The sequence below is a fragment of the Kogia breviceps genome, chromosome 10, assembly GCF_026419965.1.
Source record: "Kogia breviceps isolate mKogBre1 chromosome 10, mKogBre1 haplotype 1, whole genome shotgun sequence".
NCBI classification, from domain to species: domain Eukaryota; kingdom Metazoa; phylum Chordata; class Mammalia; order Artiodactyla; family Physeteridae; genus Kogia; species Kogia breviceps.
In genome coordinates, this window is record NC_081319.1 from 31,844,176 (window position 1) to 31,858,535 (window position 14,360).

At 35.3% G+C, this 14,360-nt stretch overlaps 1 protein-coding gene across 50 annotated transcripts in view; it reads right to left on the reverse strand.

Annotated features, from left to right (window-relative positions):
* The window catches only part of SLMAP (sarcolemma associated protein), a 307,400-nt gene that overhangs the window by 213,326 nt on the left and 79,714 nt on the right, over positions 1 to 14,360 (reverse strand). For 29 of the 50 annotated variants that reach the window (XM_067043824.1, XM_059076191.2, XM_059076196.2 and 26 more), the window contains 9 exons: positions 11,897 to 11,933; positions 10,166 to 10,228; positions 5,965 to 6,060; positions 5,633 to 5,704; positions 4,150 to 4,290; positions 2,935 to 3,076; positions 1,205 to 1,369; positions 1,068 to 1,118; positions 558 to 608 (listed from right to left, as the gene is read on the reverse strand). In XM_067043824.1, the coding sequence (XP_066899925.1) occupies positions 558 to 608; positions 1,068 to 1,118; positions 1,205 to 1,369; positions 2,935 to 3,076; positions 4,150 to 4,290; positions 5,633 to 5,704; positions 5,965 to 6,060; positions 10,166 to 10,228; positions 11,897 to 11,933 (818 nt within the window). The remainder of the gene's footprint in view (positions 1 to 557; positions 609 to 1,067; positions 1,119 to 1,204; positions 1,370 to 2,934; positions 3,077 to 4,149; positions 4,291 to 5,632; positions 5,705 to 5,964; positions 6,061 to 10,165; positions 10,229 to 11,896; positions 11,934 to 14,360) is intronic. The other 21 variants (XM_059076205.2, XM_059076194.2, XM_059076184.2 and 18 more) reach the window with 3 other exon arrangements.

A 14,360-nucleotide genomic window follows, 5' to 3' on the forward strand; every position in this document is an offset into this window, starting at 1 on the left:
AAGGCTCACTGGCCTCTGAAGTAAACTCTTGGCCAGGAAGGGGGCAGGGGGTACACAAACATGAAAAAATGGCAGCCGATTATCCCCAGGAAGTGGCATTTGATGGAAGAAAATGGTAGTATCGTCTTTGAAAATATAGCAGGGAAAAAAAGCTATACTGTGTTATATAAGCTTATATATAAGTATATAAGTATACTTATATACAATATAATAAATAATAAATATAATACTTATATACAAACTTATAAGTATATAAGTTATATACTATGTTATGTAACATATATACGTTATATATATAAGTACTAAAGTTGAACATTATCATTTTCTTATTTGAATAATTGAATTTTCCATATAACAAGGGATATCTAACCATAGATCACAGAATTAAGAATTACAAAATAAAGAGAAGCTTGATTTTTACAACATGGGATTTAATAGTCAATGAGCAGCATGCTTTTTATTCCAAACACTTAAAATCTAAAAACCCTGACTTCTCTATCCTGCTTAAATAGTAAAAGGATATCATGAAAGAAAAATATTTAAGTTTTTTACACTACCTTTTTCTGTGCTCCCATTTATTTTAGGTAAGAAGTCATCAACTTGTGTCCCTAGGATTAAGACAGTGTATCATTGCCTGATCAAAGAAAGTATTATTTAAAACTGGTCTCAAGTGTAACCATGGCATTTTGTATGCCTACTTACATTAAGACTGATAGAACACTTTATTTTTACAAGAAGGGTTCAACTTGCCATTTTCTATCATCTCAGAGAAAACCTAACCTCAAAAGAAAAAGGATCCTGCTGTTGATGTGTTTTTCTTATTTAAATATCTCTAAGCAGACCCTCTCAGAGGCAGAAATTTCATTCATCTCAAGGACTAAACAATGGTGCCCACTGGTGGCAGTCAAGCATATTTTTAAAGGAAATTTTCTCAAAGAGGGTAGATACTTTACACCTAATACGTAAAACATCCTTCTTAAAGAAATAAGTACCCAATGTGAGATAGTAAATATCAAAAATTTAATAATAAAAATTCAGCTTTAAATAAGAAATTTGGCGACACCTACCTAAGCTGCTGCATTCTTTAAGAGTTTTCTCTTGAAGATGTTCTAACCGTACTGTAAATAAAAGTCCAAGAAAAAGATATTTCACAGATAAAAAGAAAAAATCAAATCAAATCAATTTCTGGATTAGCTTAACTTACCTTGTAAAGCTGTTAGCCTTTCATTGGTGAAGTCATTATCAGCTTGCAAAGCTTCTATTTTTGCCTGGAGCTCCTGTTCTTTTTCTTCCATTTCATCTATTTTATGTTGTAATTCTTTTTTCTCAGCTTGTCCCTTCTGTTGGATTTCCTCTTGTTTTCCCTCTGCTACCTGTTGAAAAAGACAAAGAAAATTCAGCTGTTTTAATAAAATTGAACCTTGATTTAAGAGGTCTAAAGCAGGACTGCTTTTATTCACGTAAACTTCTAAGGAAAATATTCTATCATATAGAACATATCTGTAAATGTCAAAATGATGTCAAAAGTGATATGCACTGTGTCATCCCTCCATATCACCTAGGAGAGAAAAACTTGTGGCAAGCAAGCAGACTCAATACATAGAGATTACAGGGGTCAAAATGAAAAACACATTTTTCAAGAGGGAAATAACGCTTTTCCCTGAAATTACTATTGTTCCAATTAGTTTGTAAGTTCTAAAATGTAACTTATTCTGAAATTTTAAACAAAATTACATTTAGCTAAAGGAATGATGATTACAAGTACTTTTTAAAATGACCTCTTTTTAACAAGTCCAATATTTAAAGCTATTATAGGTTAACCAATCACACAAAGGGGAGGTATGCTCTGGTCTTCTCTAACAAATGTGTATCTCCTAGCCACTCAATCCATGGTTTGAACTATATAAAGATGCATCTTCACAAACTCAGTTCTAACATTTTATAGCAGTGGTCCCCAACCTCTTTTTTTAAAAAAAAGCATTTAAAAAATTTATTTATTTTTATTATTAATTAATTAATTTATTTTTGGTTGCACTGGGTCTTAGTTGCGGCATGTGTGCTCCTTAGTTGCGGCCACAGGCTCCTTAGTTGTGGCATGCAAACTCTTAGTTGTGGCATGCATGTGGGATCTAGTTCCCTGACCAGGGATTGAACCTGCGTCCCCTGCATTGGAAGGTGGATTCTTAACCACTGTGCCACCAGGGAAGTCCCAGTCCCCAACCTTTTTGGCACCAGGGACAAGTTTTGTGGAAGACCATTTTTCAACAGATGCGGGGCGGGGGGAGGGGGTAGGGATGGTTCAGGTGGTAATGTGAGCGATGGGGAGCGGTAGATGAAGTTTCACTCGCTCGCTCGCCCACCACTCATCTCCTGCTGTGCCTCCCGGTTCCTAACAGGCCGCGGACCATTAGTGGTCCGCAGTCTGTGGATTGGGGACCACTGTTTTACAGGACCAACTTGGCATTACCTATGGTCTGGTCTGTCCTCATCCTAAATGTCCTATAGCTCCAAGGAGATGCAGCTGAAGTGAAGGCAATGGCCTCCCTGGAAGGAATCACTCCAAGGTTCCCTCTGAGCTTGTACTAGCACTAACATAGCTGGGCCCTGATTTTGGGACACCCAAAAGATAAGCAGATTCCAGTTTTTCAAAAGTCTAAATATCTTGAGTTTTGCTGACTCTCATCTATTTCCTGTTACATATTTTAAAATGCCTATTATGAAGTGCTATTTATTTCCATCCAAAGGAAATATGTCAGCTTTTACAAACTTTCAGTTATCTGTGGTAAGGGGGGTGGGCTAAATGGCACCTGATTTTTACTATAAATTTAAACCATTACCAAATTTTACATTAACAACTATTCAGCAATAACTAACTCTTAAGCTATCTGCTGTATTAGGGACGATTAATTTACATACTTCTAGGTTGAGAAATACCTACCTTTAATTTATCAGATAAATCTTTAATCTCATTAACTGCTCCATTATATTTATTGGCTAATTCTCTTAATTCTTCCTGAGTCCGTTCATTCATTTCTTTCAGGTGGGTACATTCATCTTCAGTATTACTCAGACTTCGCTGTAATTCAAATTTACAGGCAATTGATTTAGCATAAATGTACATTCTAAATTCAATTTATAAAAAGTGTAACTCTATGGGCTGTTCTAAATCAGCATCTACCCTGGACTATATATAAAGCTGAGTTAAGTAACATAAGAATTTCAATTTACTTCAGGTACATGCTAAAACAGAAAATACCAAGAATTTGGAAAAACAAAAAACGAGGAGGGAGAAAAGGACAATACTTTATATAATTACACTTTTTAAAGGCCATTGGTTATGAGTTTTAGCCTTGAAAATATATTAAGCCTATCAAATCTTGAAAGCAAGTTTAATAATGTGCACAGAATCAATTCAATAAAATTAGAAGACAATTAGCAATTTTCTTTCCTTGCATGTCATATTAATGACATGACAGTGAATCAGTCACTTTGGGATGGGGCTATTATAGAAACTACCCTTATATTAAAGTGTTTACTATTTAGTTTACAATGGACATTTTAACTAAATTCAGTAACACGTAACTTCTGTGGTAATTTTCCAGTAGTTCAAAAGAATAACCCATATTATCAATTATGTTGTTTTAAAGCAATGAGAATCACATTTTGATTATTCCTAAAAGACCTAGAAAGGACCTGAGAGATAATTTCCCCTGTGAACCTCCAAACAGGCACAATTTTCCTCTCTGGAGGATGGGTAAAGTAAGAATAGTGGTGTTGCTCTCTACCCTACACTGACTATCCTCAACTGGAAGAGAAACAAAACTATGTGAAATGAGATCAATTCCCTGGCACATATCGTGGTCCACTGTGTGGAGGCTGAATCCTAACCAAAGTGCAAATAGTAAAATTCCCTGGTGAGGCTTTTATTTCCTCAGCCACTGACTAGAGAACATAAGCACCAGAACTCATAGGGTTATGTTGAGAATTCCTGACAATGAAAACAGCATACTGCTCCTTCCCACCAGACAGACAGGAAAAATTTTCTAGCTATATAATAATACCCAGGTTTGAAATGTCCTGAAATGCTAGCACTTTTAGGCTAACATTTTAAAATCATAGTACTATTTAGTATTTGTTAAATTTAAATACCTCAACTTCTGAAAGTTTTCTAACCACTTCAATTTTCTCCTGAAGAACCCGCCTCAGGGACTCTTTGGCTGTCGTCTCATAGTTGTGTTTATCCTCCTGTAATGCTATAAGTTCCTTCCGTAAACTATCTTCTGTTTGATTCTAGGATTAAAAAATATTTATAATTATAGCCAAGTTATTTTTTTAAAGTTTTTACCATTTGAAAAAAACAACACATTGTGATTCTGAGTTCTATATTAAGGTACCTCCAAACACAAATTATGTTCTGTATTAATTGAAGCTGTATTTAAAAGCTGCAGTAATAAATTATGCCTTCACAAATACATTAATTCACACTTCCAACAGAAAAAAAAAGGTCGAAATAAACTGAAAATTTCTCTCAAGTATACAAAATGAATGAACTCTTCTATTTGCCATATTCTCTGAAAGCCACAACATTTACATTTATGGGCAAAAATAATCTCTTACCTCTAAAGGGGCCAAGCATTTTAAAATAATAACTAAACCAAAAGGAATAACAGCACCCTGAGGAAAAAGCTGATTCCACGTCTAAGGCAGGAAATGTACAAGATGAGTCTGGACTATCTTGTCTGATATGACAGCAGGAAGCTATCAAAGTCTACCAGGGTTCTACCAAAAGAACTCAGGTGCCAACCTGAAGAAGTTCCTATAGACCAAAGGTGGGATAACTAGGAATCAATAAGGAAAACAAATGAAATAGGTTTATACACATGAAATATATTTAAATGTAAGTTGGGGGAAAAAAATACTTCATTGGTCATTCTTTGGTGGATGAAAGGAACCAAACCATTATTTTGAAATCCAGTAAATAAAGGGAGAAAATAATTTATCCTGCTTTGCCTAAAGAAAATGTATCTCAGGATAACAAAATGGTTTATGTGGGGAAATTTCTCTTTATAGAAGTAACTGAGCTAGTAAATGAAGGAAAGATAGAATTACACCATCACCATTTTTGCAACCCTTAATAAAAGAATGGATCTAGGAAAGGATAATCAAAGCCTGCTAATATCTCAAAAAAGAAAGACAACTAGACACTATGGTGCTTCCTGGTGAAAGTACACAATATTATCCACGAAGTGTTGTTGAAAGAAAAAAACAATGTTGAGCCTACATCAGAGTTGATCTAAATCTCTAGATCAAACTATGAATTTATGGTGTGGAAGGAGGAGCTAGAAGAATGTTTAAATATCAATCCAGATTGAGGAAAATTATACAGAACAAATGACCCAGTTTCTCCAACAAATATCAACTATGATGGAAAAAAGAGAGCTGTACATGGGTATTCACTATACAGTTCTTTGTATTTACATGTATGTTTGAAATTTCCCATAATGATAGAAGATTAAAAAGAATGGTGAAAATGTATAAACGTTTTTGCATGTATTCAAAATGACACTCAAAGACATGAAGCCACATAAAAAAACTACGCATTCTTCTTTATGTGCTTGAGATTAGTACTTACTTTGGAGCAAGCCTGTAATTGGTTTCCCATAACCTCTAACCGTGATAAGAGTCTATCTTCATCTATTAAAGCCTGTTGAAGAAAAATTAAATATCAATAAAATCCCAGAGTAATAAAAAATACATATATCAAACAGGTTGCTACTGCCAGAAAAGATCTAAAATCATAACGCTGACCAACATCCACTGTAAAATGCTAAATTTTCATTATTTGTTCCTTAGGAAATAACTTTGCCTTTGCTTGCCACAAAATTTTAGTTTCAGCTTAATCAACAGCTAAGGGATATTAAACTGTGCTTAAATGATTCTTGAATATAAAGGCAACTGGAATACCTGCCAACTGGTATCTGAAGCCTCTTGGGTGATGGCTAGTAGCCGCTGAAGCGTGGCTAACTTCTGTTCCAACATCTGTTCCCGATGTAAGGCCTCCTAATATTATAAATCACAAAAGAAATTCTAATGAACTCAGCATGATACCTTTGAAGAGTAATCAATTTTTAGCACATTCTGAAAATATTCTCATATTACATCCCACAGTGTATCTTACTTTCAAATCTGATAAATCTACTTTGTAAAATATATTTAGGCCACATCATTATAGCCTCATTTGTTGAGCTCTAAGTAGTGCTATTAGGGGTACTAGTTGCAACTTCCCCTATAATAGAAAACAGGTCATCTGTTTTTGTTTTTTTACTTATAATTAACAAGAGTTTCAAAAACCAAAAACCTAGAGTAGAAAATCTGACAAATGTTTTAACCCTGCATTTTACATATACACATTTAAAAGATGTGTGTGTGTGTGTGTGTGTGTGTGTGTGTGTGTGTGTGTGTGTATGGCGAGAGAGAGAGGGCGAGGTGAGAACAAACTCATTCCAAACTAAATCCAAACAATCTGGTTAGCAGCAAAGATACTTGATAATGGCTTAGCTACATCAGCAGACATCTACAAAAGAAATAACTTTTAATTTTTCCTTTTAAAAATGTTATATAAATATAAACACAGTGTTGTATATATATAAAAAGAGAGAGACTGCTTTATTCTCATAGTCTACTCCATTTTCAGGTGTTCTAATTCTCTCTGTGACTGTAAAACACTTAGCTGTAGTCGAATATGCCAAATATAAGTAAGAGTCCACCAAGTGTTAGTTCAATGTAATTAAGGGGTCAAGGAGTTATATAACTATTTGGCAGCTCCGAAGGAATTTTTACAGAGAAAGACACTGGCAAGCAAAGCCTTATGTCTAGGTCACTTGTTAACATTTGATAGCTGTTAAGAGGGTCTCCATCACTGGAAGTCAAGGTGAAAATGCTCACACAGCATTCAGTTGCGGTTTTGGCACATCTTTAAATTCACTTTCTTCTATTTCTGTCATTATCCAAAGAAGAACATTTACTACCATAATACCTCTGAGCCACCTCAACTGAGAAGTATATACTTCAAACACAGTATTTGAGGTTTAAAGTGTTCATTTGTTGCTCTCCACATCCTTGATAAATAATGATTAGGGAAAATTTGGTCTAATTAGAGCCAGAGGTCTAATGGTAAAGAGTCAAAGGTCTAATTAGAGTCACTGCTTTTTTAAAAAAATAATAAATTTATTTATTTTATTTATTTATTATTTTTGGCTGCACTGGGTCTTAGTTGCTGCGCACGGGCTTGCCACTCTTCGTTATGGTGTGCGGGCTTCTTGTTGCGGTGGCTTCTCTTGTTGTGGAGCACAGGCTCTAGGCGCACAGGCTTCAGTAGTTGTGGCTCATGGGCTTCAGTAGTTGTGGCTCGTGGGCTCTAGAGTGCAGGCTCAGTAGTTGTGGTGCATGGGCTTAGTTGCTCCACGGCATGTGGGATCTTCCTGGACCAGGGCTTGAACCCGTGTCCCCTGCATTGGCAGGCGGATTCTTAACCACCGCACCACCAGGGAAGCCCCAGAGGTACTGCTTAATATAACTCTAAAAGTACAGATTAAGGAATCTACTAAAAGTCATTCCGCCTCAGAACACACATTAAAACACAGCTTACACTTAAAAGGGACTAGGTGCCAAGTTGATTTTAAACTTCTAAAACATTCCTAATATCCAGGAAGTTACACTAATGCTGCAAAAAGTTTTACTTAAAGAAACAAAACCACCAAACAACCACTACTTCCACTAGATGGTGTAATTTCTCCTTTTTTACTCAATTCCATTTAGAGTTTCATAACTCCGTGAACCACATCCTAACAGAAATCTAACACTTCCAGGAACAGGCTTTTAGTTCTAAGGCATGAAATGCATCTGTTTCAGTTTTTATTCAAAAGGTTTACAACTTATATTAGAACTTCAGCAATTCAAAAAGACGTATACAGAAAAGACAATCCAGTATAATTTTCCCTCAAAGAATTAGAAAAAGAACAGTGAAAGATATGCCATTATGAATATTCAAAGAACTGACAAGAAAGTTGGAAAGAGTACTGGAGTGAGTCAGAACATTAGATTCACAGTCCACGATGACTAGTAACCGTAGTATATAGCCCTGAGAAATCATTTTACCATATTTCTCATATGAAAAGTGAAGGTTAGACCAGATTAATCTCAAAGTTTTCTTCTACCTCTAAAAATAAGAGAGATTTGGCTTCCCTGGTGGCACAGTGGTTGAGAATCCACCTGCCAATGCAGGGGACACGGGTTCGAGCCCTAGTGTGGCTGCAGAGCAACTAAGCCCGTGTTCCACAACGACTGAGTCCACGCGCCACAACTACTGAGCCTGCGTGCCACAACTACTGAAGCTCGTGTGCCTAGAGCCCGTACTCCGCAACAAGAGAAGCCACCGCAATGAACAGCCCACACACTGCAATGAAGAGCAGCCCCCACTCACCGCTACCAGAGAAAGCCTGTGCGCAGCAATGAAGACACAATGCGGCCAAAAATAAATAAATAAAATAAATAAATTTTTTTAAAAAATAAGAGCTATCTAGGTCAATTAATGTGACTTCCTACTGAATGGTAAACAACTACTAACATTTACGGCATACGTTCTATGTGCCAGGCACTGTTCTAAGTGCTTTACATGTATTAATTCTTTTTTTTGTTTGTTTTGTTTTGAATATTTATTTATTTGACTGCACTGGGTCTTAGTTGTGGCACACAGGATCTTCATTGTGGCATGTGGGATCTAGTTCCCTGACCAGGGATCGAACCTGGGCCTCCTGCATTGGGAGCTCGGAGTCCTAACCACTGGACTGCCAGGGAATTCCCTGCATTAATTCATTTATTCTTTACAATTCTGTGAGGTAAGTGCTATTATTATACACATATCATAGATGAGGAAAATGAGGCACAAACAACTTTCCCAACAGGTCAGAAGTTAAAGCCAAAGATCAAATCCAGGGAATTCTGGCTAGAGTCTACCTACGTTTGTAAATGCTCTACTAAACTGCAAGTGTGTAAAACCACTTTTCAATCCACCATTACATTATGCCCAGTGGAAGGTAAGATCTGATTAATAAGTTGATAATTTTCACAGATGTGTACATTCTTAACTGAGGTAGAACTGCTCTTAGTGATTGACCTATAAAAGAATGCAGGGACACAGGATTACTGGTTTGGTCCTATCATTTTAACCAAAAGGCAACTGAAGACCTACATATGTAAACTGACTCACCCAAGGTCACAGAACTCATTGAGTAGGAGCCAAGATAAAAACCTCAATCTCTAAACTCCTGATTCAGGGTTTTCCTTAATCATGCTCCCTCACTAGAATAATAAGAACCATAATCTGGTCTAAATCTACCAAACTCAGAAAAAAAAAAAAAAAGAAAGAACAACCACTTGTTTTTTTTTTTAGAGATCTGTATGGCTCTTTAAATACGGCATTAACTTCTTCAGGAGCCCATTCTAAGTATCTGCCCTACCAAGAGATCTTTCTACACATTGAGCAGCACAGAAGAGTAGTTAAGAGAGAGACTCTGAGGTCTGACTTGTCTGGGTTCAAATCCCAGCTCAACCACAGAACTCAGTGTGTGATATTGTGCAAACTATTTAAACTTCGTGTCCCTCAGTTACTCCATCTATAAAAATGAGAATAAAATATGTACCTTACAGGAATTTTTTGAGGATTAAATGAATTAATATAGGTAAAGTGCTAAAGTCTGCTACAGTCTGGCATATAGTAAATGCTACATAATTATATGCTATTAATAGTTACTATTTTAATAGTTCATATTATTTGCTATTATAGCTATTAATAGCAACCAAAATCTCTCCAGATTTTATTTTATTTAAAAGTCACCTTAGGATAAAGAACAACTGTGGAACTTCCTCATATGTGAAGAAAAAAACTTCTCTTGTACACAACCTTATCTTCTCTAGACTAAACAATCCGGATTTTTTTAAATCCTTTTTTTTAATAAGACCTATTTTCAATTTTTTTTGTACTTTAAAAATATATTTCTTTTGTACTTGTATCCAGCCAGTATTCCTTTGGCCTATATTTGTGAACTAGCAAAATCAAATCTAAGTTCTGCTTTTAAAGACTAAGAATTCTCAAGATTTATTTTACCTGAAGATACTGAGAAAGCTGGAATAGTTCCTGAGAGTACATACTTGGAGTGTTAGCAGCAACCTAGAAACAAAATGACACACCATTGACAGTCACACAAAGTATTTGCAGAAGACATTAAAGCCAAATCAAGTCCTTGCAATGCCTATTTACTGAAATTTGCAAAATAAAAATTATTTTTCAAATGAACAACTTCCTTTAGTTTTCAAAATATTTCTGCTCCATGTCTAGAATTTATAAATGGTATTGTATTATGCTGATCAGTTTGGGATTTAGAAGCAGGATGGTGCAACAAGTGCTACGCATGAAAATATTCCTTGATAAATCAAATCACAAACTTACAGCACAAAGGCAATACAGCCTTTTCTTTGCCCAGAAATAATACCTGCTAAATCAACAAATCTACATTTTTCCCCTTTAAAATTCATTGTCAAATAGTTCTTCAATATGTCAACAAGTCAAAATTTGTTAGAAGTAGCCATCTGCAAAATGATATTTGTATGTGGGCGCGTGGGGAGAAGCAGGACATGAAATACAATACTGTGTCCAATGGCCAGAGGCAATGAAAAAAGGTCTGTCTTTTTTTTTCCTTTCCTTTAAACTGTAGGTAGGTTTTAAGAAGAAAAAGATGGGAAATAATGGTGTTTAAACATTAAAGTCACAGCCAAAATGCTTAGAACTCAAGAGTACTGGAAGAAATAACTTCTATAAAGGGTTTCTCCTGGGTGTGGAATATAGAACCACATAATTATTAAAAAAACAAAAAGGCACTAACAGGTTGCTGTATCATTCATTTATCCATATTCTCAACACTACCCAAGCCTTATATGTTAACTTATTAGTGATGTTAACAGCATCATTCCTTATTAAGCTCAGAAAGTCTATTTTTACTAATATGCTAAGTAGAAGACAGAGAGGTGGCATTATTTTTTTAAAAGTTAGTCCTAAATCAGCAAGGCCATTATTTACTTCTGAAATGACTCTTGGTACTGCTGAAGTTGATGATTAACCACTTTTACTTCTAAAAAAGGAATCTAACAGAGAACTTCAGTTTCAGGTAGGCTTTCATTCATCCAAATGGAAGGGAAAAAACGTAAAATGTTTTTCCCAATAGTTTAGTTACTTTACTAAGAAAACTCAACATACACTTTAATGCCAAAAGATACAAGAGATTTTTTTTTGTTTTTTGCTACTTAGCAATGATATCTATAGTTTAATACACCATTATTTCTGAACACAAGAAAAATATTTTCTAACAAGTAATTACTGCAAAGTTTCTGTCCAAATCAAGTTAAAACTGATCTTCAAGAACAATTAAAGAGGAATTTCTGTAAGTCCACATTTCTGTGTTATTTCCATGTGTAGGTATATTTTGAGTAAATTATCTGGGTGCAAAGCTTTAATAGATATTTCTAGACAGAAATGTATTACAGAATAAAAAGTAGTAACTAATACTTCTTACCTATGGCTAGGCACAAAACAAATGCTTCTAGTCTACAGTCAGCCACTGACTTGAGATAACAAGGCTTTGTCCTAAGAAACATCCATCCTAAATTCTCCAGTTTTTGAAGATCAGACTAGAATAACTATACAGCTATATGCATTCTTGTATTTTTGTTACAAAAGAGAAATAAGTTTCTAGGTAAAACATATTAAAAATGAACAAACAGAAACATTTTCAAAAGCAATATAGCCGAATCAGTTTGGAAAAAATAATCATTAGCAACTTACTTTGTCAACAGGACTTGGTAATGGAGCATGGATGACACTGAAAAGTAAAATTTAGAATTTTTATCTAATTTCCTGACAACAGAGGAAATAGAGCATGACAGTACAAGAATATCTTAAACCCCAAAGTTGACACACTTGTTTTCATATAATTAAAAGAATGTGAACTATTTTTTAATCCTTCATAAACATATAGAATTGTTAGAAAACAAGGTAATAAATACACAAACCTTTTACACATTAATGTATTTCTAAACACAAACTCAAAATCCAAAATGTATTAAATGCCCTTGCCGTATCTCTATTAATGAGGGCTATGGTGAATTCCTTGGTTATAAGAACTTCTAAACAGAAAAGAAGCACTCAAATTATCCATTTAAAATTTTAGAACGTGTAAATTAAGTTCTCTTAAACTTAAATACTTCTATACAGAAAGGCTTAAAAAGCAAAGTTCTACTGTAAAGAAGGCTCTAATTTGAAAATACATTCTAGTGGAGAACTTCAGCTAACCAAAACATTAGTACTACTCTTCTCTATCCAGCCACCTCACACTCTGATAGCATACATGTAGTTATAAATCTAACTCAGTATATCACTTTAAAACTAAACAGTAACACAGTATTAATTGGTATTAATTGCCTTTTAGGCCTTATAAAGTACATAAGAGGCAGTACAGTGTAGCAGTTAAGCACGCAGGCTCAGAAGCTATACTGACTGGGTCCAAATTTTGGCTCTACTTACCAGGTATATAATCTTGGGCAAGTTATCTAACCACTATAGGTCTCAGTTTCCTCATCCATAAAATGGGGATAGTCATAAAACTAACCACATAGGGTTACTGTAAGTATTAAAATGTGTGAGTATAAGTAAAGAGCTTAAAACAGTGCCTAGACATAGTAGCACTTGATCACTACTACCACTCCCATGAGAACAGAGCCGCTAAGGAAGCCAGGGTTCCTGTCTTACAAGCACTGTAAGACACTGTAATGTTGGTTGGGAGGGTGAGTAGACGGAGCACAGAGCAAGACTGCCACCCATGGCCCCTACCAGTTGCTCCTCACTCCATATCCTACAGGCCAATCTGGTAATGGTCTGCTTGATGGTTGATTAGGTAAAGTTCCTAGATTCAACAGGTCAATCACGTTTAAGTTGCTGACAAACTGATCTTGCAGGACTTAAAAATAGGGATGACAATTCTGATTCCATTGTAGTAACTGCAAACATCCTAAGAATATTTCAATTCAATTAGTCACAAATACACTAAGATGCTAAAAAAAGTGGAGTATTAAGTATTAGCCCCCACTTCCCTTCTGAGTTCTCATGATATCCTGTACAGACTCCCACCGAGACCATATAATCCCCTGCTCTACTTCTTTGATTTCACGTCTGTGTTCTCAGCACTTTGAACAATTCACCTCTGCATCCCTAGAACCTATACAAGGCCCTAACAAATATAGTGCCTAATGAAGGTTTAAAAAATTACATACAGCTTTAGTTTTTTTCCCTCTGCCTCATAAAAATGGAATAAACATTTTAAACATAAGTTTCTTTTTCTTGATTTTATACAAGTAATACATATTGACTAGGGAAAATGTGTGAAGTAAAGCATGAGGAAATAAATTAAAACTACCCAATGTCAGCACCCAGATATAGCCATTTTGGGTATATACCTTTTCTCTGTAGATAGGCACATACAGGGAAATGAACTTGAGAAAGTCTAAATAGAAGCAAATGGTATTAATGGAGGTTTTTTGTTTTTTATTTTGGCTGTGCTAGGTCTTCATCACAGTGCCTGGGCTCTTTGTTGCAGCACACGAGCTTCTCTAGTTGCAGCACACAGGCTTAGCTGTAATATATGGGATCTTAGTTCCCTGACCAGGGATTGAACCTGGGCCCCCTGCACTGGGAGCATGGAATCTTAACCACTGGACCACCAGGGAAGTCCCAGGAGGTTTTGTTTTTGTTTTTTTTAAACCAGTGACCCAAGTACAAAATTTTCCGTTCTCATGAAAATCTGGTTGATAAACAAAAGGCTAAAAATCTAGCAAAACATTCCATAAGTGATATATATTTGTACTTTACAAAAACTATTGTGGATACAGGTGTATTTTGTTTGAATTATGGAAAAAGTTCATATGCAACAAGGAACTGTAGAAGGAAAACTTATTTAGTGTTAGGGTGGTGGGATTATAGGCAATTTTTCTCTGTTTCTTATTATTTGAAAATTATTTGTGCAATAAAAATAAAAATCAAGGAAGGAAAAAAGAATCAGCTTTTTGAGGATGGTATACCTACTGAAGACTTTAAAAATATTAAATGCTATGTATACAATGTACCTTGAACTCTAAGCACTCTGGCATACTTAAAAGCATCTTGAGTGCTAGAAAATATTAGATTACAATAAGAGAAATAGTATTCATCATGTGCTCATTATCCAGCAGATACTACACTAAACTCTTTAAGTGTA